At 43.0% G+C, this 24,199-nt stretch overlaps 2 protein-coding genes across 2 annotated transcripts; one reads left to right on the plus strand and one right to left on the minus strand.

Annotated features, from left to right (window-relative positions):
* The first annotated feature begins 1,537 nt into the window (after positions 1-1,537).
* On the plus strand, positions 1,538-4,624 carry LOC133131137 (histamine H3 receptor-like). Its single transcript, XM_061246303.1, has 3 exons — positions 1,538-1,926; positions 2,684-2,850; positions 3,127-4,624. Exons 1-3 carry the CDS (start codon positions 1,602-1,604, stop codon positions 4,018-4,020), a joined length of 1,386 nt encoding a protein of 461 aa, XP_061102287.1. The 5' UTR covers positions 1,538-1,601; the 3' UTR covers positions 4,021-4,624.
* LOC133131136 (vacuolar protein sorting-associated protein 35-like) lies at positions 4,201-24,118 on the minus strand. Its single transcript, XM_061246302.1, has 17 exons — positions 24,023-24,118; positions 22,623-22,721; positions 22,370-22,466; positions 21,721-21,844; positions 21,189-21,371; positions 20,531-20,744; positions 19,408-19,491; positions 18,716-18,825; positions 18,292-18,388; positions 18,022-18,170; positions 14,867-15,074; positions 12,973-13,128; positions 12,479-12,601; positions 10,408-10,587; positions 9,393-9,632; positions 8,551-8,694; positions 4,201-6,516 (listed from the first exon to the last, which is right to left on the minus strand). Exons 1-17 carry the CDS (start codon positions 24,023-24,025, stop codon positions 6,337-6,339), a joined length of 2,391 nt encoding a protein of 796 aa, XP_061102286.1. The 5' UTR covers positions 24,026-24,118; the 3' UTR covers positions 4,201-6,336.
* Between the last annotated feature and the right edge of the window lie 81 nt (positions 24,119-24,199).

A 24,199-nucleotide genomic window follows, 5' to 3' on the forward strand; every position in this document is an offset into this window, starting at 1 on the left:
TGGTATAATGTTATTGTCACAGAGATATTTTTTGCACCATCCTCAAACTTGACAGGGTCTTTGACGATGAAAGAGTTCTCTGCAATCCGGGAATTGCCTTGAAATCACACTTAATGTTTAATTCACACTTTTAGATAGTCTAGTTTACAGGGTCTTTCTTACATATCCTTGTCGGTGTGATAACTGTTAACCAGGTGATAAATCAGTCATCACGTGATCAAAATTCTCAGTGGTGACCACACAACAAATGCAATTGCTTGGACACACAAGGCTTCCAGTGTTGAGATTAATACAATGGGAAAAGATGGGTGCTCTGAGCAACATGTCTCTAGTTAATTTACTTTGTGTGATATTATGCGTGTAGCCGGTGATTATGCATCAAGCCAGACAATCAGCACAAGTTAAGACATGCACTGTTGATTGGTGATTCGTTCTACTCATGTTCTTTTCCGTGATTGTAACACAGAATCACTGACAGGATCACTGCTTCAAATCTCAAGATCGAAATAGTCAGATTTGTTTATCCTGCTGTACTATATTCTATAAAACTACACAATTATCATAAGCACATGAAAACAGAAATTGTGGACATTATGTAGTTAATGTAGCCCTTGACAAATCCATATGGGAGAGCACCCAAAAGTGTCAGAATATGCAAGGGAGCTCCTCATTGCTGGTATTGGCTAAACCAGAAGCCTGATCCACCAGGTTTTGAAACTGATGAGAAGGTCCCCCACCATTTGATTTAGCAAGAAATAATTTACAGCATGTCACAATCAACCGCTGTTCTCTTGAGCACAATTCTGGATTCAGCCCCCTCCCAGGCTTTTTTCTCGTGTTCTCAGAATTAATCCCTGCAGGCAATAGGGTACAGACTTGAAATATAAGAGATGCAAACAGAGTCACACTTGGGTGTTAACATTGAAGAGGTGACTGTTTTTAATGCCTTTTGAGCTGGGTAGGAGATTATATTTCACATTTATTTTCATAGCCAAGGCTATTTCTGTCCTGGTGTGGGCTTTATTCACATTATTGTAAAGGTGTCATTACCCGGGCCTCTATGTGCTTTCATTTTGTTTCGGATTTTCTGTTTGTTAGATCTAAAGCTTGGGTGTACAGTTTTATTCAAAAAGGGCTGATTTGGCTCCAGGTTTTTTTTTATTTTAGTCCATGCAGTACTAAGACACCTGATTCAACTTGTGACAGCCTTGATCGGAGACTAAGATTCGTTAATTTGTTGAGAAGATGTAGTGCTGGGCTAAAACAAAGATCTGTACCCACATTGTTTTATAGCATGTAAGTGTCATTGTATCTTAAAATAATCAAACATAAACCATAGGCATAGTACACCTCCATCTACATTTAGCATTTTCACTTAACTTTAACATTTACGACACAAAAGTTGCTCACGCTCGAGCAAGCATTTCGCCGATTCGAGCGCATCACTATCCACCTCAAAATGACCACGGCGCACAGGCGTTCCCGTGCTATAAAAGATTCACTCGTGCTCTTCCCCCGGTGGCTCTAACATCGACCACCCTTGCGTCTTGGGGGCTTCACGATCAACACTTTAGAATGACATTTAGAAAACGACTGCAGACATGCAATCCGCATTCAATGCCGCCCCACAGAGTTTCGGATACTCCACCCTCGCTCCGCAAGTCGAGGAGCTGGACAGTGTGCTTACGGCGAACTGGTCTTTAACACTGCAGGGAAACATCTCGCACCTGGATACGGAGAACGCTCCTCAAAATAAACCGTTCTCGTCGTCCACATCCGTGATACTGGCAATGCTCATGACGCTGCTGGTCTTTGCCACAGTCCTGGGTAATGCACTTGTAATTTTGGCATTTGTCGTAGAGAAAAGTTTGCGCACCCAAGGCAACTTTTTCTTTTTGAATTTAGCGATAGCCGACTTTCTTGTTGGTAAGTGTCATTTTTTAAATGATTTTATTGAATAGTACGCATTAAAAATGCCATGTTTATGTATAAGCAGTGTATGCTCTGTATCCTTTTTATCCTGACTTGTGCGCTGTATTTAGTTGTTCGCCACTGGTGTTCAGCTGTTCGGCGCTACATGTTTAGAACTAAACTTGACTGAATATTAATTTACGGCAGAAATTCGATTGCAGGAACAGCGAGGAGTCCAGGAAATGCAAGGTTAAGCTTCTGAAGCGTTTAATATGCCATTTAATGCACTGAAGCAAAAAGCACAGACAAGAAAATGCGCACGTGTAGCAACACGCACAGGGTTTCTAAAAGAACAATACAAAGACAATACCAACAATAATATGCTAAACAACCTTTCCGCCTTTTAAGAGAGCAATGTTGGAATTAAATAATATATACGTCGCCTCTTCTTGACGGTCGCCGTTTTGATCAGTTTACAAATATTTAATTGTGAAGAAATGAGACATTATGCATGTCATGTTTTGTGCTTTTAGCAACGTTAAATGCTTCACATACTGTAGCATTATTATTGAATTCGGCTATTATACTCTTTACAAAAGGGCAGTTTGGCTTAAAAAGTGTGAAACCTCACAGACAAATAACCATTTAGGGTTCTTCCATAGGGTTCAGCTAAAGAATCATTTTGGAACCATGTTTAGGATGTCCAAAAACAAATGCACGCTATTTTGACATTGTCGTGACTGATACAATGTTTTGCATATTATCTCATTAGGAGGGTTTTGCATTCCAGTCTACATCCCCTACGTCCTAACAGGAGAGTGGAAACTCGGACGAGGTCTGTGCAAACTGTGGCTAGTGGTGGACTACATGCTGTGCACCGCCTCCGTGTACAACATCGTTCTGATCAGCTTCGACCGCTTTCTGTGTGTCACTAGAGCGGTAAGAGAACGCACCTCTTTAAGCCGTGAGATTGTTTTACACTTTGCATTTTGAAGGGCATTGGCAAGCAAATAAATAAAGCAACACCAGGCAGTTTAGCAGAAGTGTTGAACAGATATATTATTTTGTTCCATTTAAAAAAAGAAGAATTAATGAGGTCAGTGTAAAAGGCATGGGGCTTAGGCACCTCTTTTGTGAACATTAGTAGTTGTGGTCCTGAATCATCGCATAATGTAACCAGGTAATGACTTTAACCTGCCGGGTCCTCTGCGCCAGGTGAGTTACAGGTGCCAGAAGGGCGTGACCAGGGAGGCAGTGCTGAAGATGGCGAGCGTGTGGCTGGCGGCATTCCTGCTGTACGGTCCCGCCATCATCAGCTGGGAGCACATCGCGGGCGGGAGCGTGGTCCCCCGCGGGCAGTGCCACGCCGAGTTCTACTTCAACTGGTACTTCCTGATGACAGCCTCCACCGTGGAGTTCTTCACCCCCTTCATCAGCGTCACCTACTTTAACCTCAGCATCTGCAGCAACATCAGGAGGCGCAACCTGATGAGGGTGGGGCAGTCAGTGGCGGTGAGGGCGGGGGCGGGGCGGGGCACGGTGCACTGGGAGACGCAGTGCGGGAAGCAGGTTTTTTTCGTCAGGGCTGCGGCCCGGAGGTGTGCCGGCGAGGAAAGGGGCGGTGCTGCGGCGGGAGCCAATCAGGCCCGAGGAAGCCTGGGCACCAAGGTGCCCGTGAGGGCCGGCGAGGGGACGCGGCGGGAGAGCGACCTGCTGGACCTTCCGCCCCTGCAGCTGGAGGACCTGGCCCCGGGGTCGGGGGACGGGCCCTGCGGGGCCCCGCAGACCCGCCCCGACGCGGCCCTGGACCCAGTGCGTCTCCGGCTCGCGCGCGACAAGAAGGTGGCCAAGTCCCTGGCGGTGATCGTGTGCGTGTTCGGGCTGTGCTGGGCCCCCTACACCATGCTGATGATCATCAGGGCCGCCTGCCAAGGCCAGTGCGTGCAGCACTATCTGTACGAGATCTCCTTCTGGCTGCTGTGGATCAACTCTTCCATTAATCCCATCCTGTACCCACTGTGCCACACCAGCTTCAGACGGGCCTTCACCAAGCTGCTCTGCCCCTCCAAGATCAAGATTCAGCCCCAGTATGTGGAACAGAAATGCTAGGGCGAGGGCCTGCCATTGTTCCTTCATTGCTGTAAATAATCATTTAAACTAAAAGAAAAACTATTTATCCAGACATAAAGGCTTATAACGAAATAACTGAATTTCTTCAGTGTCATGAAAGTTTGAATGGGTGTAAATGAATAAAAATACTGATGTAAAATAATACTTTTACTCTGATAGTTTACATTATTGAAATTTATTTCTGCAACACAATAAGAAAACATACTATGATCAGCAGCATTAACGCATGTCAAGTGCACATCAATTTGGCACTGAGTTTTGAATTATAAAGCCAGTGTGTGGTGCATGTGCCTTTCACAGAGAGTTCTGCTCAAAGAATCACAGAGTTGACCTTGGTAACATCAGTGCTTACAGTGCTACAACATGGTAACATCTTTAGGAATAGCAATACAGATCCAGCAGTGCAACAGCAAAGAAAAATCATAAATAGCAAATAAATTGTGTTGTGTAATATTGCATGTGCATATTAGAAAACTACATGATGTAATGTTACCTTGATTTTTCCCTCTGTAATCCTGAAGGAAGGTGACCAGGCAGATGCTGACACTCATCTGGAGCTTGTACATGATGTATGATTGGTGAATAAAGCTGTACATTACATACTGATATTGATTCATGAATTCAGATTTTTGCAATCAGTAACACTTTGTTGTGGGAAAAAAATAAAATAAGGGACACCGAGGAGAAAGTAAGAGGAGGTGTGAGATTTTTCAGGTTTTTAAAGGCCATTAAAGAGAACCAGCCCGGTTGCATGGTTACCGGGCAACAGATGACAAAGGTATTATTTGAGTCACTGCTTTTACAAAGGGCACTTCACAAAGCTATGGAGGGTAACAATGTGTCAGTCATAGCAGGGACATATTCTGACAGGCATTGAAAGTCCTCTTATGTCTGCCCACTTTTGAAGTACATCCAAAATTTGATCGCTCAGGATGAACTTGCTCATATTTCACACAAAAATAAACATTCCATATAGCATAAAAGCGCCCCTGCTGGTTGGTTTATTCTGTTAGGCCAACACGCTGTGGTGCATGGAAGAGCCCCAGACTGGCTTTGAATCTGGTCTATGCCAGGCTGGAAGCTCTATAGGGTGATGCACAATCGGTGATTGCATCACTTAACGTACGGTCAGGGGACGGTTAGGGTTGGTTGGTTAGGGTCTGAGTTTCATTGCTATCTAGCGACTCCTGCCAGTCGATCAGGCTGAATGCGGACTGTGGACTACATGTTAATCTCATATGAAAGCTCTTCCTCCAACTCCACTGTATACGAGTTTAGCTGCAGTCTGTGGTGTGAAAAGACGCAGGCTGGCAACACCACGCGTTTTGGAGGATAAGCGTGGATGTCTATATTCGCTTGAATAGGTGCTGTGGTTCGCATATGAATGATGCTGTGGTTGCAGATACATTAGCTGGCCATTCCAAATTATGGTGCGAATTTGACAAGCTCAGGCCCACGTTTGGCACCAAATGCATTTTTAAAAAACACCATTAAGACCAGTTTAGAGTCCAGCGACAGATCGTCCCTGTGACCATGCAATGGATGGCACTGATCGCAGTAACTTTTGGTTTATACTCTGGCCGACTGGAGTGCGTTTATACTTTTTGCTAGGACAGCGGCAACAGTCTCGTTGGGTGATAATAGAACAGATATACAAATAGACAAATGAACGTTCTGCGATTTCAGTAGAGTGACGCTCTGTCTCTGGACTAAAAACTTGCCTTTAATGCTGCTGTGATATAGAAATGTATAAAAAATATATAAGTGAATATATATATTCACACTATATTAAAACCAGATAGTTAGTAAAACACCTACGTACCCAAGGGAGAAATCAGCAAGTACATGTTCTTTTCTGAAGGCGTGTGTGTCATGTATCTGTCACCTTGTCCTCCCACCACACAGCCATGCAGCAGGATGTGCATAAAACCAGCCAACACTGTCTGTCTCTGGGGCAGGAAATGGAGGCTGCCAATACACCTGTACATGTCCAGCAACGTCCAGTTTGACTGCAGGAGCGAGAACTTCGTTTGGCAATGAAAACGGGGCAGGTTTGGGAAGTAAGGAATGAGGTGCAAGTGACTGCATTTACACTGCAACACCGGCATTATTTTCCCTATCAGACGAGGTAAATCTGGATAAGGAAGGTAAAAAAAAAAAAAGATAATCTTAGAACAGAAATCACCACCACGGGGAAGGCTTTTTTTTGTCACATGAACAGGAGAAATATCAGAACAAGGTATGGGAAGAGTGCAGTATTTCTTCTGGAGGGGACAGTTGCGTGATTGGCAATTTCTAGAGGGCCAGCCCCTCGTAGGCTGGCCCGTCAGCCCCCGCCACCTCCTGCTGCAGTCGCAGGTGTTCCAGGGTGTTGCAGAAGTGCTTGTTAATCTGCTCTGTCTCCTCACTGGCCTCCAGATTCGGGAGGTCCTCCCGGATCTTCTGAATGAGCTGGTTAAGCACCTGGACTGTCACCTGTAGGGAAGAAGGGCTGTTTTCAAAGGGGACGATGACAGGAGCTATAAAAATTGACTATAAAACTTTTGCTTGTGTGCACACTTAAAAATGCTTCATGGGATGTACACAGCTCCGTCAGTTCAGACATACAGTAATTTAATATTAGAGATACTAAAAAAGATACCGTACCAGACCTCATTGGACCATATACGTAACTTTGTGAGAATCATTACTGTTGCAGTTACCTTCTTCCAGTGGAAATGTGTTTGAAAACAAGTGATGAGTTGCCATGTGCTATCAGTGATTTAGTGACGTGACCTAATCACAGAGCTTTGTTTATGTACGGCAGAAGAAATTATACTTATTGGTGAATACAAGCCTGAGAATTAACTGAATGAAACAATGGCTTCACCCATCATGAGGTTCTGTTTCACATACCATTAGTAAATAATTTTCAGGGGACAAAATGGTATACGATTATCAAAAGAACAAAAATCAAGTGTATGTACCATTCCATGTTAACTCCAGGATGCTGCACTGCAGCACGTCTTGAAATTGTAATTTGTTCTGTGTTTTGAGATATAGAATTCCTGAAAAGTTGAGCTTCATACTTCATACATTTCACGGTAGAGCCATTTAAATTCTGCCGAGTGTCGCAATGAAAAACATGTGGCATGAAGTGTGATATTTAGAGGTCCATAACTTTGCAAAGAAAAGCCCAAAACCTTTGTAAATTAGAATGTAGAGATATTTTAGTATGTAGAATTCACATCTCAGCAAACATGCATCTATGCTTTTTTTGGAAATATTTGGGTGTAAAAATACAATTTTTGGAAGAATGGAAGAGTCCAATGGCAGTTACAAGTATAGCCCCTATGACAATTATATTTACTTTTGGAGATATGAGCACCAAAAAATTGGTCCCCGGTGAAAAAATGAAGTTCAAGTTTTCAGGAATTCTACATCTCATACCAAGACAGAAAAAGAAAAATCCAACAGGTGCTGTGGTGCAACCTCCTGGAGTTGGTGTGAAATGGCCCGTATGCATGGGGCAGGCACTTGAAAAAGTATAAACACTCAGTGATCACTTTATTAGGTACACCTGTATATCAGCTTCTTAATGCAAATATTTAAACTAAATGCATAAAAGCATGTAGACGTGGTCAAGAGGTTCAGCTGTTTTTCAGACCAAATGTCAGAATGGGGAAGAAATGTGATCTAAGTAACTTTGACTGTAGAATGATTGTTGCTGGCAGACGGCGGTTTGAGTATCTCAGAAACTGTTTTTTCATGCACAAAAGTCTCTACAGTTGACAGGAAGGTGACAGTAATGCAAATAACCACGCATTACAACAGTGGTATGCAGAAGAGCATCTCTGAACACACAATGCATCATAACTCTAAGTGGATAGGCTACAGCAGCAGAAGGCTTAAGTCTAAAAAACAAGTGGAATAAATACCTAATAAAGTGCTCACTGAGTGTATATTCTTAAATGAATGTATTTATGGAATCAAAAAAATATATATATATATTTTTATAAACAACATGTCAGATTGAATGGGATTTGGGGGGGATGGGAAAAATAATTTTATGGATTTTACATATGCACTAGTCCTTGCAAAAATTTAGAATATATAGAAAAATGCATAAACAAGTAACAAGCAGAGAGTCCCAAGTCCTACTGTTGAAAGAGCCCTGCAAGGCTATAGCATGTATGGGTCAACGTGTGGTATCTGTTATCATTACACCTGGAGGCCCCCTCATTATTTCAGATCCCTCCCAGCACTGTAGCTAAAAATAACTTGCCAGTAACAAAGGCAGGCGCTGGTACAGGGAGTTCTGAACACAGAACCCAGTGGAGAGAGAGGTTAATGGGCCAGAAAACCCCCCCCCCCCAGTTCATCAGGAACAGAACCTGTCCACCCTCACAGGCCTGGGCGAGCCGACGACATACGCTCACAACGGTGCGCAGTCACCACGCTCAGTCAAAACACGAAATTAATTTAAAATGGGGGGAAAAAAAAGAACAAAAAAACAAGCAATGCCCTTACCGCATCGTTCCCTTTCTGGTAGAAGTAAACATATCTATTCAGGACCTCAGTAAAGAGCTGGACCTGCAGGGAGGGGTCCATGCACTGGTTGGCGATTTTGAGAGCTTTCTTCATACACTCCATAACCCGCTTCCCATCGTGGATCTGCAAACCCACGCAGTTTAGATACAGCCTCAACAGTTCCGGTTCAAGTACACAATCTGAGCACGTCAAGGCAAGATGAAAAACATAATATGTGCATACTCACAATATGCAGACATACATATGCATGCACAGTGTGCGCACACACAGCTCATGTCAATCACAGGAATAAAGAAAAACAGGGGAGATGTCTCAGGAAGCTTGATAATCAGGACGCATACTCTATCACCCGCAATCTCAGCTGAATGGTAATTACCCGTCCCTATTATTTCTGCTATTTTACTATATTTATGCAAAATGCATGTATGAACAATATGGAAATTGGAAACAGCTGCCCATATTTGTCATGGTCAAGGATATGTTGTCTACAAAATAATAGGCTGTGAATGACTGAAAATGTTAGATGCCTCCTGCAAGCAGAATGTGGCTCTCATCCTTCTGCAAGACCATATTACACAAATGATTTTCTACCTTGGCTTTAAATGACCTGTTAATACAATGTGTCGCTTAGTATTTTACTTTTTCAAAGTCTTTTTCATGGTAACAATAATCTGCAATGCATTAAAAAAAAAAGTAGAATGATAGCATTTTATCGTCTGTACTGTTGCTCGGAAACCTTTGAAAACAAGCTTTGTAGATTATTACGATACTATATGATAAGCAGGAGCATTCCTAGGGCTGGCTGCAATGTGGAACCATACTTCCTCTCTGTCGTTGTCAGTGTTGCGCCCGGACCAGAAGAGGTGCGCGCAGGTGCCGACTGCCCGGGACTGATCGGGCTTCTTCAGCAGCTTGGAGGCGGCCAGCGCACACTGGGTCCGGAGGGGCTCGTGGTTCTCCTCGCTGAAGCACCTGGTCTTCTCAAAGGTGCCGATGATCAGCGTGATGGCTGCCAGCTGGGCCTTGGAGTCGCTGATCTCGTCCTCGTACAGGGAGAAGGCCTGGGAGAGGGCCGAACGGGAGGCGACGTCACGGTCGGCCAGATTCAGCCAAATGTACATACGGTCCAACCTTGGCTTGAGATACGGTACATATACCTCAGTGGAATATCCACGCAAGTTAAACATTTTTCACCATGTGCATCCTGGCTTGGGTGGCTGAAGCGGGATGTGATGGATATGCATTCGGCCTGGAGTGCAAAGTGGTCCCATTCAATTCGAAGATTCAAAACAAGATTCCAGATTTGTAATGTTTTTTATGGTTTTTGTTTTTTTAAGTGGACAACAATGACAATTTGAATGATTAACTGTGTTTTAGGAATATTAGGAAGTATTTTTCACACAGCAAGTGGTCAATGTGTGGAATAGCTTGCCAGTGCATGTAGTGGAGGCAGAAACACTGGGGGTTTTCAAGACCAGGCTTAATACGGTGTTCGATTCTATATAGCTTTTAGGCAAATTAGGCAGTAGGTACACTTAGGAAAAGGGTAGGAAAAGGCAAGCAAGCACTGCTGGGCTGAATGGTCTGTTCTCGCCATTACCTTATATTATGTTATGTTTTCAAATGCATACTAGACAGGATTTTACTTTGAAAATATTATAATATAACCACGCTCAGTCATATCTATGATGCGCTGGCTATTTCTGTACATTTGCACATTGGGCCCAATTTTCCGAAATCTGTACTCCTCGACCTGCACTTTTAAACTCAGATGTGTTTATGCTTCCGCATAATACGCATGGAAGGCAGCAGGGGAGCGGGCGCGGACCCCGTTACCTGTGACATGAACTCGTAGGCCACCACCTCGTGGTTCTCAAACCCAATACCGCCGGCCGCCAGCGCCCCCTGGAGGAAGAGGCGCAGCGGGAGCTCAGCCAGCTCGGCTTTGATGAGCGCGTTGATGGTCTGGAGGACAAAGGAGAAGATCTTCTGGCATTTCTTCTCCCAGTTGTCATCCTGAAGAATGCAAAAAAAAAAAAAACTAAACAACAACAACATACATACAATATATGTGGCCTTCGCTGTCGTGCTATTTATGGACAAGCGCAGGATAATTGTAATTGCCCCCTATTTTACCGGAACTTCGAATGCTATGCTAACCACCACCCCCACCCCCAGCCCCACCTCTTTATCTTCTGTACACTTCTTCTGTATTCTATGAGAAACATGGCTAGACAACCGTCCTTCCCTGAGTTCAGTATTAAGAGATGCATTTTGGCTGAGTGAGTCACCTGTGATAAGACTGCTGCCCTCCAAGCCAGGTATAATTTCACAGGTTATTCAAACGATCTAAATGTACACTTGATATGTGTGCATTTGTCAAGGAAATTTGTCCCTCAGCAACTCACATGGATAAAAATCACTATTATACTAAGCATACCTGCCTTGAGTGAAATGGCTCCAGCAGTTGAAAGCAATGTAGTACACAGCACTTTTCTTGCATGACTTCACACAGTGCATTGTGTTAGTCTTCATTTTCTAGCTTCAGATAATTGCATGCTCATGACATCTTTTTGCTTAAGGAAGGATTGTGTGCAGGTAGGGGATTGCACTCAGCTAAGTCACTTTCTCAGCTGTGCTCCCTTCTCTATACGTTACCCTCTCTGCTTTCTACCGGTTTGAAGAAAGCAAAAAAAGGAGGGTGGACAATTTCGAGGAAAAGAAGATCAGAACACTAACAGGCACACACAACATTCCCGATCAAAATAAAGTAGCTTCTAGTGCTGCCATATTTTTTTCATGTTGCTTAAACTTTCCATAATCCATTTACAGTCTAGCAGTATTTGTTGAGGTATCAGGCAAGGACAGGCTTTTGCACTTTTTCACTTTTGCAAGTGAAGTGGCCATGCTCAACTACATTATGGAAAATGTTTTCGCAATATTTCCACAAATTAAATAAGTTGTTTCCTTTTTAAGATGATGAAGAAAGATTTCCTTCTTTGTAAATTACTAGTCCAATCTTGAGACAACAGAAAGTAGAGCAATGCTGAATTGTGTGGTAACAGCTGCACCCCTCTCTTCCAAAAGGGACTGGCTTACAGTGGGGTGCAAAAAGTTGGGCACCCCTGGTTTAAATCACTACAATGAATTAAACATTGCTGTTTATTTAAATTTTTTACGGTTTATAAATTATTAAAAAAAGGAAAAGGGCCTCGTGCAAAAGTCTGGAAACCCTTTTTGATTATTCTTTGTTACTTTTTAAAGAGATGATTACTAAGGCCCAGACCCAGGTGAGTATAATTCCAGGGCTGATCTTTTTATTCTTAAGTAACTCCATGCCATCTAAAGTATCATGTCTGGTGTTGAACCATGGATTCCTCTAATCAGTCAGTTCAGACATTAAAGTTGAAGTGGTTAGGTTTTCCAGCAAGACAATGATCCAAAGCATACCTCGAAATTAACCAGGAAGTACCTCCAGAAAATACCGGAAAATCTGTGGAGAGATCTTAAACATGCCGTACATGCCAGGAGGCCAAAGAATATGTTCTGGCAGGAACAATGAGGAAAAATTCCAAAAGCGAGAATTGAAAGACTCTTAGTTGGCTACAGGAAGCATTGACAAGCTGTTATTGTTGCTCCAGGAGTTACAAAGTACTAACTGACTTTTGCACTGGGCCTTTTCCCTTTTTTAATATTTTGAAACTGTAAAAAATTTAAATAAAAAGTAATCTTGAAAATTGTCATGATTGTACCATTGAGAGGTCAGGTTCACTTCTGTTCACTTAGATATTAATTGCAAAAGGCTTTTTGACCATTTTTCACACTACTATAAGTGGCTTACAAGCTTAATAGAGAAATTTCAAAGGAATGGACAGAGGACAGAGGTGAAGAGGAACGGGACACATACCATTGCAGACTTTTCCTTGTAGCGGAAACCCAGCTGGTACGCTGCAAACACCAGTGGTGGGAGTGTGTGCCGAATTCTCAGGTTCCCGCCCGCACCAAAGTGCTTTCTGGCTGTATTCAAAATCTGAAGGGGGAGGTGGGCCATTAAAAGGTCAGACAAAATGAAACTACTTTAGGCTACAGCGCAGGGGCTAACTCCTCATATTAGGGTCTCTCATTGGCACAATAGAAAATGCCAAGGCCGAAATCAACTGAAGCGATTTTGCACCGGTTACCGTCGATCGAACTTGGAACAGTTTACAAACAGTTTGCTCATCAAGCAAACCTGTGTGGTCACGCCATCTCAATGCTCAGCTCACTTTATAATCAAGAGGAACCTGCAGCAAGTTTTCAAATCCAAGTTTCTCACAAGCGTATGTCAGAAATTAAATTGCCTCATGAGCCTACTTTAATTAATTCTATCCGTCAATCAGAGCATTTTTAGGCTTTCTTTACCAGATACTGCTGGTCCAGGTCATCAGAACACAGGAGGTGAATGAAGCGGGCAACCAGGCTCTGCTCTTCGGCAAAATCTTCAGGGTCAGGGTCCTCTGCCGGTTGGTCGGGCTGATCCTGGACCAGTGTTGATATCAGGTTCAAGATGGTCTCAACCTTGAGATGGAGAGAGAAATCACTTGCACTCGGTCCATACTATGCCGAACCAGGTAGTGGTTTTGCAGTGCATTCATGTAATAAAAATAAATATCGTGGTAGACTCGTGGGGTCAATGTCCAAAGTAAATACATTTACCTTGGTACTGTGACTGAGACTACCGTGGAAAAGGTAGGTGGTCATTTGGTGTCACACGTCAAGACACTACCGCTACCAATAAGCAAGTGGACAGGCAAAATACCTGTTTGTGAGTAATTTGTGAGTGATGGCCAGACACCTGAAATTTTCTGGGAAGTCATGTATGTTTCACTTCTTTGTGCAGAGAAGATTGGAAGGTAGTAGACCTTTTACATTATTACATTATTGGCATTTTAGCAGACACTCTTATCCAGAGCGAACATACAGTTTATTAGACTCAGCAGGAGACAATCCTCCCCTGGAGCAATGCAGGGTTAAGGGCCTTGCTCAAGGGCCCAATGTCTGTGCGGATCTCATTGTGGCTACACTGGGATTAGAACCACCAACCTTGCGTGTCCCAGTCATTTGCCTTAACCTCTACGCTACAGGCCGCCCTAGAGTTAAGTTTGGCATTACTCCTCAAAACTAGTGTCCTTCTCATTTGTATTACTGAAATATCCTTGTGGGGAGAAACGAAAAGGACCACTACAGAGTCACTGTGTTCTGCATTTAAGCCTGACCTTCAGCATAGGGCATTCAAGGCTATACCAGCTTTAAAATCTGTCAGAAGTGGCATGTAAAGGAAAGAATAAAAATGAAACCCAAAAGAAAACTGTTGACAGCAGACTGACCAGAATCAGGTCCCCCTCTGCACCATCTTTCCCCCAAGCTTTTATCCCATTGGGGAGTTTTTTTTTTTTCTCTCCACTGTTTGTGTTTTTTCTTCCCACAGGGGATAATTTTTTGGTTTAGTTTTTTTACCCAACTTGCCGTATTTTTGTGTTTCAGGCTCAACCTTGACAAATATTTCCCATTTCCTGTTTTGGCAATGTGTCTTTGAGAAAGTCTCTGCTATAGAAAATGGACTGCACTGAAAACCATAGAACAGAGAATTAGAGAAAAATCAAGGGAAAGGACAGCAAAATTCAGTGAGAGCAAGGAGGCACATTTTAATGTTTTTTTGTTCTTTTTTTCTTTTAAGTGTGTATATTCTTGATATATTCACAGCTTATTTATAGTTCATTCCTGCCACTGGACATAATGTACTGCCTTTTGGCCTGGAAAGTTGAGCTGCTGTACATATACCTCTGCATCGAACAGAATTTTTCACCTTCCTGTCCTAGTCGCACCATTAAAAAAAGGTGGATAATGATTCCTTGTTTTAAATCGGAAGCTGTGAAATGGGCCAGGCACATGAGGTATTTTGGCTGACCTTTGGCAGCAAGCTAGAGAAATAAAACCGAAGTCCCAGTGTCCGTGCGGTTCTGTGAATAGCATGATTGACTGCCTTCTACACCCTGTCACTCAGAGCATGCAGTACAGCTTTGCAAAAAACTATGAAACAATGAATTCATACTTACGAGGCAAACTGCTGCACCACATTGAAAGTAAAGGATCGGTGAGATAACGTAACTGGATGTTCAACACACAAGACAACGTATCATTTTATACCTTAAGGGTACAGCACATAGCACACATGTGTAGTGCTACTACCCAAGCCAAAATTAGACCTAAGCATGGCACTTAGCATATCGAAAAAGGTCTTTGTTTACCCACTCACCTGATCCTGGCCCACGATCTCTGTGCCATGGTCCAGGGTGTTGCTCAGTATGTAGCAACTCATGCTCTTGCGAGACTCATAGTCAAAGTGCTGGAAGAGTGCGTGGAAATGGCTGAGCTGCAGAATGGTCAGGATGTTGTTGTAGGTGTCCACTGGGATCTTTAGCAGTCTCATCAGCTCTTTGGATACTGCACTGTTGGTTGCAACGCTTAAAGGGAAATGAACAATTAATGGCTTCTGGGGAAGAAAGAAAAAACAGCCAGCAAGAACACCTATGAGTGTCCAGTGTATCATGTTCTTTTTTTCCCACATTGCTTGAGTGTTTGTTAATGCGTTTTCAGCTTAAGGGCACTCTGAGACATGACTATATTCCGGTCCTTAGAACACAGAATTCTGCTTGAAAGGGCTATTTTCATCTCAATACACATCAACGAGACTACACGGAAATAGCTTGGATTTCCCGTGGCTTAACTTAAAGATAAAGTATATTGCTGCAAACCCTGATGTGCTCATTTCGCTTCTGCTGAAAAAAAATGTCAGAAGCCATGTAAGTGACTTTTTCCTCATACAGCCAATATACACATACGTACTTAACCACATGTGGTAATACTTGAGCAAAAATACTATAGGGAGTCAGCCTGACTGCTCAATATTAATGGTAGTCATGGCTCCTCACTGCATAGCCAGATTGGCTGCTCCATCTGCTTTCATTTTACTGCCTACAAAAGTAAAAGAACATTAGCAGTAAGCCGTACAAAGGTCGTTCAGCTTCTATCAAACATGATGAATGGAAAGGGCTAATTAATGCCAGTTTCCAATTCTCCTGTATATAAAAGGAAAACTAGAAGGCTATTTAAGGAAGGTTCCATAAAAAGACCACTTATTTATTTATAAACCAGAAAAAAAACTTTTTTGAAATGGAAAATATTTACTTTCTTCATCAACATCATAAATGAATGAAACTTGCAAAGATGCATTACAAATGTTGACCTGTCTCATGGCCCTTCAAAATGGATCCATAACAGTCTTGAATGTGAATCCAGCCCAGAGCTCTTGAATTTCAGATACCAGAGGAGCATAATCAAGCCACCACAGTGGGACAAAATGTTAGCTTTTTGTAAAACACAATGCTGCACCTTGCATCTTGCGCACAATAGGGGTGTGAACGAGTAAACGTTTAAACGGTTAACTGACACTGATGTGTACACATTTACTAAAAATTGAAAACCGATAACTGATTCTTTTTTTTTTTTAAGCTGAAATGGTAAGCTTGGTATAATTAAATAAATGTACTTTCACCACCAGTGACAAAATTGGTCAGACAAGAAAAGAAAGATTCTGGCTGCCTAATAACTTCCATCAGACTAGTCCTAGCAAGCAGTCTTTGGCTATTTAAGGAGGTTAAGAATGCAAACGCCACAGGGAATTGAATGCTGCAGTATTATTTTTATGAAAGAATTTCTGCGTGTTTTAAGTCTGTAGCTGTTGGTTTACTTATGACGTATTGTATGGCATTTCTTAAAGTTCACAGAGGACTTATTCGTTTACATGCAAATTCAAACTACGGACAAACTGAAAGTAGCTTAACACTATGCGGACTATATAAAAAGAAATAAGGCTATATAGCATTGGAGTATTGCAAGTAGGCAAGTTGAAAATACATCTAATGTTGGCCAGAGCAAGCTTACCTACATTTTACAGGACTGTGTCATTTAACTATTTCTAAAATCAAGTAGAATTGTTGGCATAAAAGAAAAATCCTTAAACCAGTAGCCTGTCACATCCATCTGATAAATTGAAAATTCCTTGCTTTAAAAGGACCACATTAATCCTGTCACCACAAAGATTGCCCTGCGCCGTATAAAATCAAATGCATTGACACAGTTAACTTCACTTTGACCAGTCTGGCCATTCTCCTCAGACCTCTCTCATTAAGAAGATGTTTCTGCCTACAGAACTGCAGTTTTCTGTTTCTCGCACCATTCTCCCCAAACTCTGCAGACTGTTGTAAATCCCTGGAGATCAGCAGTTTCTGATATATTCAAACCACCCTGTCTACCACCAACAATCATTCCACAGTAACACAAACCCACAGTAAGACACAGAGATCATATTTTCACACTCATTAACTGAAGCTCCTGACTCGTATCTACATGATTTAATGCATTGCACTGCTGCCACACAATTGGCTGATTAGATGACCACATAAATAAGTAGGTAGCTGTTCCCAATAAAGAGCTCAGTGAGTGTATAAGCCAAATTGTATAGAAACCATTGGCATAAAAGTAAAATCATTCGACCAGTCAACTATGTCATCTGTAAATTTACACTGTCTCTGTCAGATTCCCTGCGGACATGATTTAAATGAAACTATTTTAAGATGGCCCAAAATAATGTTATGGTTAGTTTGAAAATGCAATTCAATATTTCTCCATTTGATGTTTTCTTTCGTAAATGAGATACAGAGAGCCACGGAGGTGCAGGCCGGGGTTGGCGTCACGGTCCTGCCAAAAGCCCAGTTTGGCCAGCTGATTGGCCCGCCGCTCTGAGGCAGGGGGAAGGGACTGGGCAGCGGATAAAAGGATCACCGCCTGCAGCAGCGTCCCGATCGCCTCGGGGGCACAGTGCGGTTGGAGACGATGTGGCTTGGAGAAGGCGTATCGCTCTCCGGATCATGAGATCCATTCGTGCTGCCGGGGGACGGGGTCGAATGCGGTGTATCCCAGACAACATGGGTCATTGGAATAGATAGGGTACAATTGGCAACCAAATTGGGAGAAAAAAAATCAAATAAAAATAATAATAATAATAATTCTATAAAAAAATTATATACGCCCCCGAGCCGACATACGCAGTATCAGTTATACGGTTTACCTTTTTCAAAACCATTTACAAAAACTGATGATTTTGTCACATCCCTAGTGCACAAGGTCTTCCTATAACACTCAATACAGCACTCATTTCCTACTGTGGGACCCCACACGTCCAATAACACCCGCTGAAACGTGTACTTCCTGTGACACGACAAGCTGATCCCTACACTCCCTGTAACAAACAACACTGAGCGCTGCACATCCTGTAACACACAAGGCTCTTCACAATCCTCTGTTCCAGGAAACTGCAATCCATAGCAAATGGTTACAGCCTGTGCTTACTGTTCAAGGTTGAGCTTGTTGAAAACCTCCACCGTGCTCTCCAGGACTTTGTCGACATAGTCCACGCGGTCCGGGTAACACTTCATGGACAAGTTAATGAGGGAAACATGCAGAGACACCACATCCTCTGTGGGCATGTCCTGTCGGGACTGGGGAATGGGCAAAAAGGTCACATTACGACAAAGTCAGCTAACAAGACATTTTAGAACGGAGCTCCTCGGAAGTTTAATCAATTCTATTAAGCACTCCAATTCAACAGCATCCTCTCACCTGTATGATTGTAGCTACTTGCTGGGAGAAAATGTCAAACAATTTGAGATCTGACGGGATGCCTGGGCCATCTTCTCTGTGGGCAAACAACGCCAGTCTGGGGAAGAATGTGCCATTATGTGAAAGGGTTTCACAGTATGGTTTAATGATAACAGTGTTACGAGTGTTTGTGCTAATAGCAACGTAGCAAACTCCGTTATTTGACTAGGAAACAGTAAAATGTCCCTGTCAAATAAATAATCAAATAATAATTTTTCTGTGGACTTGTGTTTCCCTGGATAAGTGCCAGTTGACAATGACAGTGATACAGTGTTCTGTGAGTGTACTATCCAGATGTATTATGTATTTAGTTATACATAGAAGTTTTCTGTTGTCTGCTTAAACAAAAATGCAATGTTTTAAGTGTTTTGCAGTGATGCCGAACCTATCAATAAGAGCGATGATAATGTTTTTAACATTGACATTCTGGTGTAGCTCTGCACAGGAACACAGGAATAGACTGAGGGTCTGGAGGTGGAACTCGTCTGGGAACACCTGGCCAGAGAAAAAATGAAGAGATGAAGAGGAGGTTGCCTACGATCATACAGACACAAACCCGACATGACATTTTAGTTTGCCTAAAAAAAAATTATTTTCATATTTATTGGTGTATACAGAATGTACATTACATTAGTTTGTAAAATTCATCAGTGTGTGCCCTTTACACTGAATGTTGGTTGCAAATCAGAGCTTACTCCTGTCAAGTGTTCAGACTAACCCAAACACACACTTGCCATTCAACACTCACAGGCACACACAAGTGTACACATCGCACACACACACACACACACACAGACACATACTGGCAAAAACTATTAGAATGTTGCAAGGTAATGTTAGGAATGAATCAGGCCTAATTACTAAGTTGATACCTGGAAAGAAGAATAATCAGAAGAAGAGCTATCAAGATGGGTCTACAGCAGGAGTGCACAACAAGGGCCAATCAGCTTATACATATAACTATAAACCCGGGTTTGCTACTGCTCAGTTGCTGCCAATCTTACATACTAATGATCTGAACTACAATGCAAACAAAGCTAGGACACTAGCTGCAGTCACATCAGAGTGAATTGATACCTGTATAATACACTCCATGAGGTACTCCTGGGCCAGGGAATCACAGCAGTTGACCACTTGTTCTAGGATTCCTGACAGCACCACCTGGAAAGGAAAAAAGAAAAAGACACTGACATAATGGCAATTGAAAATCTGTACTTCTGTACAATCTGTACTCAACTTACATGTTTACATAAATTTCTCCATTCTCTCTATTCTCTGTATCACACACATATACACAGTTAGAACACAAGTACATAGACTTGCCCATACACTTGCCGCCCGGCCACTTTAGTTCAACCAATATAGTACCAGACAGTAGCATCACGCAGTTCCTGCTGATTTTTCTGCCACAAATTGATGCTGTGAACCTCCCATTCCACCTCATCCTCAATGTGCTCTACTGGTTTGAGATCTGGGCCTGTGCAGTCCATTGGTGTAAACTGAAGTCATTGTCATGTCCTTGGAACCAGCTTGTGATGATGCAGCCTGTAGCATAGTGGTTAAGGTAAATGACTGGGACACGCAAGGTCAGTGGTTCGATCCCCGGTGTAGCGACAATAAGATCCGCACAGCCGTTGGGTCCTTGAGCAAAGCCCTTTACCCTGCATTGCTCCAGGGGAGGATTGTCTCCTGCTTAGTCTAATCAACTGTATGTCACTCTGGATAGGCACATTATCCTGCTGGGAGTATCCATTTGGATAACGGTAGACTCAGACTGTAAAGCGATGCACATGGTCAGCAACATTGCAGGCATGCTGTGGCATTCACAGGATGCTGAACTGGCATTAACGGCCTAATGTGTGCCAAAGAATCATTCCCCACACCAGCACACCACCACCACCAGCCTGCACCATTGACACATAGCAGGATGGATCCAAGGATTCATGCTGTTTTCACACAAATTCGGACGCTACCATCTGCATTTTGCATTTCGGTTCGATCCCCCGCCCGGGCTATATCGAATTGTCCCTGAGCAAGACACCTAACCCCCAAATGCTCCTGACGAGCTGGTCGGCGCCTTGCACGGCAGCCAATCGCCGTCGGTGTGCGAGTGTGCGTGTATGAATGGGTGAATGAGAAGCATCGATTGCACAGCGCTTCGGATAAAGGCGCGATATAAACGCCGACCGTTTGCAAACACCTGCTTGTACTTGTCCATGTCGACGCCCTCCAGCTGGCTGAGCCGCACCAGGTTGGTCCCCACCAGGATGCGCAGCTCCTGTCGCTCGCGCTCCCTCTTCTCCCGGTCCCGGCTGTGGCCCTGGTGCTGCATGCGCACCCACAGCTTGTTCATCTCCACAAAGTTCAGCAGCACAAAGTCCACCGAGTCGCCGATGTCCCCCGTCCTCTCCTCGCTGCAACCAGGAACAAGCACAGAGCACACGCCACTCTCTCAGTTACGGTACGGCTTTAGCGCACAGCACGGCGCCTCCTCTCTGGCACAGTAAGAACAGAGAAAACCGCCTCCGGCATGTCATCCTCACACTGTCACGATATAAGCGCAAAGCACGGCCACTGCTCTGTCACAGTATATGCATAGAGCAGGCCGTCCTGTCTCTTTCATATTATAAGCATGCAAGCACGTCACCTTTTCTCTGCCACAGTAAAGGCACCCAGCACCTGTCATAATAAACATAGTGTCCAGGTGGAGTAGTGCTATACAGTGTCTCAGTGCTGGAGTACTGCCATATAGAGGGTGATTGTGAGATGAATCTCATGAAGGGTCGGTGATGGCTATTTATACTCTATCTGGGTAGCCGTAAGTGCTATAAGAGTCTCAGGGGAGGGCAGAATCTTACTTAAGCTGCTCTCCGTTGTCTGGAAGAATGTTCCGGGTGCACTGCAGCAGGTAGTTCCTGAGAAACAGACCCCTCAAGGGATGCTGGATGCCACGACACATCTCCACCAAGTCCTTCAGGATATCCTTCCTGGACTGGGGGAACGACCGTACGTACACCACACCCACCGTGATCAGAAGGTAGCTGAAAGACCGTAGGGAGACCAGACCCGAGGAAGGTATAAACACCCCACAAAGACCAACTAACCAAACCAACATCATGTAATTGTGCCCATTGTGTGAAGCTTGGCCATTTTCCTGATAATTCCACAAAGATCATTTTTGTGCACATTCAGTTTATATTTAGAGTCGCCTTTGGGTTTATTTTCCCTCTGGTTTTTTCTCCCCCATTTAGAATTTGAATATAGCCACCAATCAGAGTGGGTTTCAGGTTGTTACTGAGCATTCAAATGTGATTGATTAGAAAATCTGATGGTGGCATGGAGGAGGGCTGAGGCTCTGATCTTTTTGCTCCCAGAACGCACAGTGCTCACAGTCTGGGGATGATGTTTCCGGCATACTGGACCAGCTCGTACAGATCGGCCACTTTCCTGCCCTTGGCAAATTCATCTGTCAGGAAGATCTCAAGGTAGTGCAGCTCATCAGAGATGGCCATGTCTGCACCAGAAGTTAAGGAATTAAAGACTTTTTTATTCTAATTGTATTCCTTTCAGTTTTCCGTTTACAGCAAGGAAAAACTCATCGTGGTTATGAAACTTGACTTGACATTGCAGCAGTGGAGCATAATGATTAGGGAACCGGGCCTGTAAACTCCATGGTTCCTATGTTCAGTTCTGAGTGGGCACAATCATTAGCAAGGCACTTAATCTTAATTATTTTATATACAGCTGTATAAATGTAATGTAAGCCCTGCAAAACATAGGCAAAATACCTCAATATAAATATCCAAATTAGTAAATTATTAATATAATATCTCAATATGAAATATTTAAAATTACTTAAACTGATGTAGAAGTCTACAGAGTAGATGAATAATGTCGATCTGTGGTAGAACTATACCAGGTATAGTCCTTGAGGGGAAATTACCAGGTTTCCAGGTGACTGAGGCAGAGGAAGGCAAAATGTGATTTTCTTTTGGTTATAAAGCGCTGGCCACAATATGCACCAACTGCATGAGGATACAGAGCTCGTAGTAATTCTTGGGAGACAGCATGGAGGTCCGTAGCTCCCCCAGCATGTTCGAGGCATGCTTTAATGCATCCATCAGCATGCTCTTGTCCTGCAAAGGGGAGCCATGCCGTCAAGACAGAGGAAACACTAACACAAACAAACTCAGAATGATGACCAACTTAAGCGGATTAATTAAATGATGTTAAATTCCAGTGGTGAAGAGCATGGATCACAGTTAGAATAACGATCCAGAGGATGGTGTTACCAGGCAGCGCTTCATCTGAAATGATTGGACCTTGACAGCCTGGACAGCCTCTTCCAGGAGCTTCTCCTGCTCATCTTGGGGTGACTGCTGTGTGCTTGGCTGAGAGAACGCATAAAGAAAGATTCATGTTTTCATGTGACCTCTGCTTAAAATCTGTACGCATCATTAGTGAGGTCTTTACATTACATTACATTATTGGCATTTGGCAGACGCTCTTATCCAGAGCAACATACAGTTGATTAGACTAAGCAGGAGACAATCCTCCCCTGGAGCAATGCAGGGTTAAGGGCCTTGCTCAAGGGCCCAACGGCTATGCGGATCTTATTGTCGCTACACCGGGGATCAAAATAGTAAAATAGATACAGTTCAGTATATACATTACTGTATATGAACTACAGAGCTATTACAGCAGTAACAGAATAGAATAGCCTATGAGAATTATCAGAAAATAGCAGGATGCGGTCAACAAATCCAGTGCCTAAAAGTAAGTACCTAGTTTCCACCATAATGTTTGGGACAAAGGCCCATAATTTATTTATTTGCCTCTGTACTCCACAATATGAGATTTATAATGAAAAATCACGTGGCCAAAGTGCACATTTTAGATTTGAATAAAGGGCATTTTTATACATTTTGGGTTCACCGTGTAGAAATTAGAGCAGTATTTAAACACTGTCCACCCATTTCAGGGCACATTTAATACATTTAATCTCATAGTTATGTGCCTGACAAGCTACTCTTCACCAAACTACATGAAGATCATGACTCATTGAGCAGTGTTGTTATCGTTTCTTCTTTCTTTTAACGGAGAGATATTCACACTACAATGCATTTAAACATTTAACCTCCTGAGACCCAGGAGAAAAAAGCTTGAGTATTTTACTTTTTAGCGACATAATACAAGTGTCTTGAACGACAAAAACATGTTGTAGGGAAAGTATTTCCTGAAATATGTTCTTTCATTTGAATTGGGTATCTAAGAGTTAATGCTGGATAGAGCTCTGGAAAGCCAACATTGAATGCACTCGTTTGAGGACGCATGGTATCAGGAAGTAAAAAATTTTTTTTTTTTTAAACCCACTAATTCTCCCCAGACTACATGCGTGAAAAATCACTGCCCAAACAGAAGGAATAAAGGTTTGCTACCAAACCTTAAAATAAAAGCAGTAATAGGAGGGAAAGACATGCCAATCAGTATGTGGCTATCCAGCTAGACAACTCTGATAGTTACGCTAACTATCTAGGCCCTGTACTAGTGTCCACCATAGTTGAAGACATTGCAGTTTACAGTAACGTTAAATATGTATTGCTCGACACTGAAGACAGGAGAGCGACCTTTGCCTACTCAAGTTATTTTGCATATATTAACTGAACTGATTATTCTTATACTTGGTACTTACCATGTTTTCAAGTCTACCTCAGGAAATACTGCACAACACTTCAAGCGTTCCTAATCATATGATCATTGCCAGTTTACTTTCCACAGGTCCCGCGATCATTGGCCAAGCAAAGAAATAAACACATGGAAATGCTTCGCCCATTGGTTGGAAATGATAAACGTCACTGACTTTCACTCA

The sequence above is a fragment of the Conger conger genome, chromosome 6 (genome assembly GCF_963514075.1).
Source record: "Conger conger chromosome 6, fConCon1.1, whole genome shotgun sequence".
Classification (NCBI taxonomy): domain Eukaryota; kingdom Metazoa; phylum Chordata; class Actinopteri; order Anguilliformes; family Congridae; genus Conger; species Conger conger.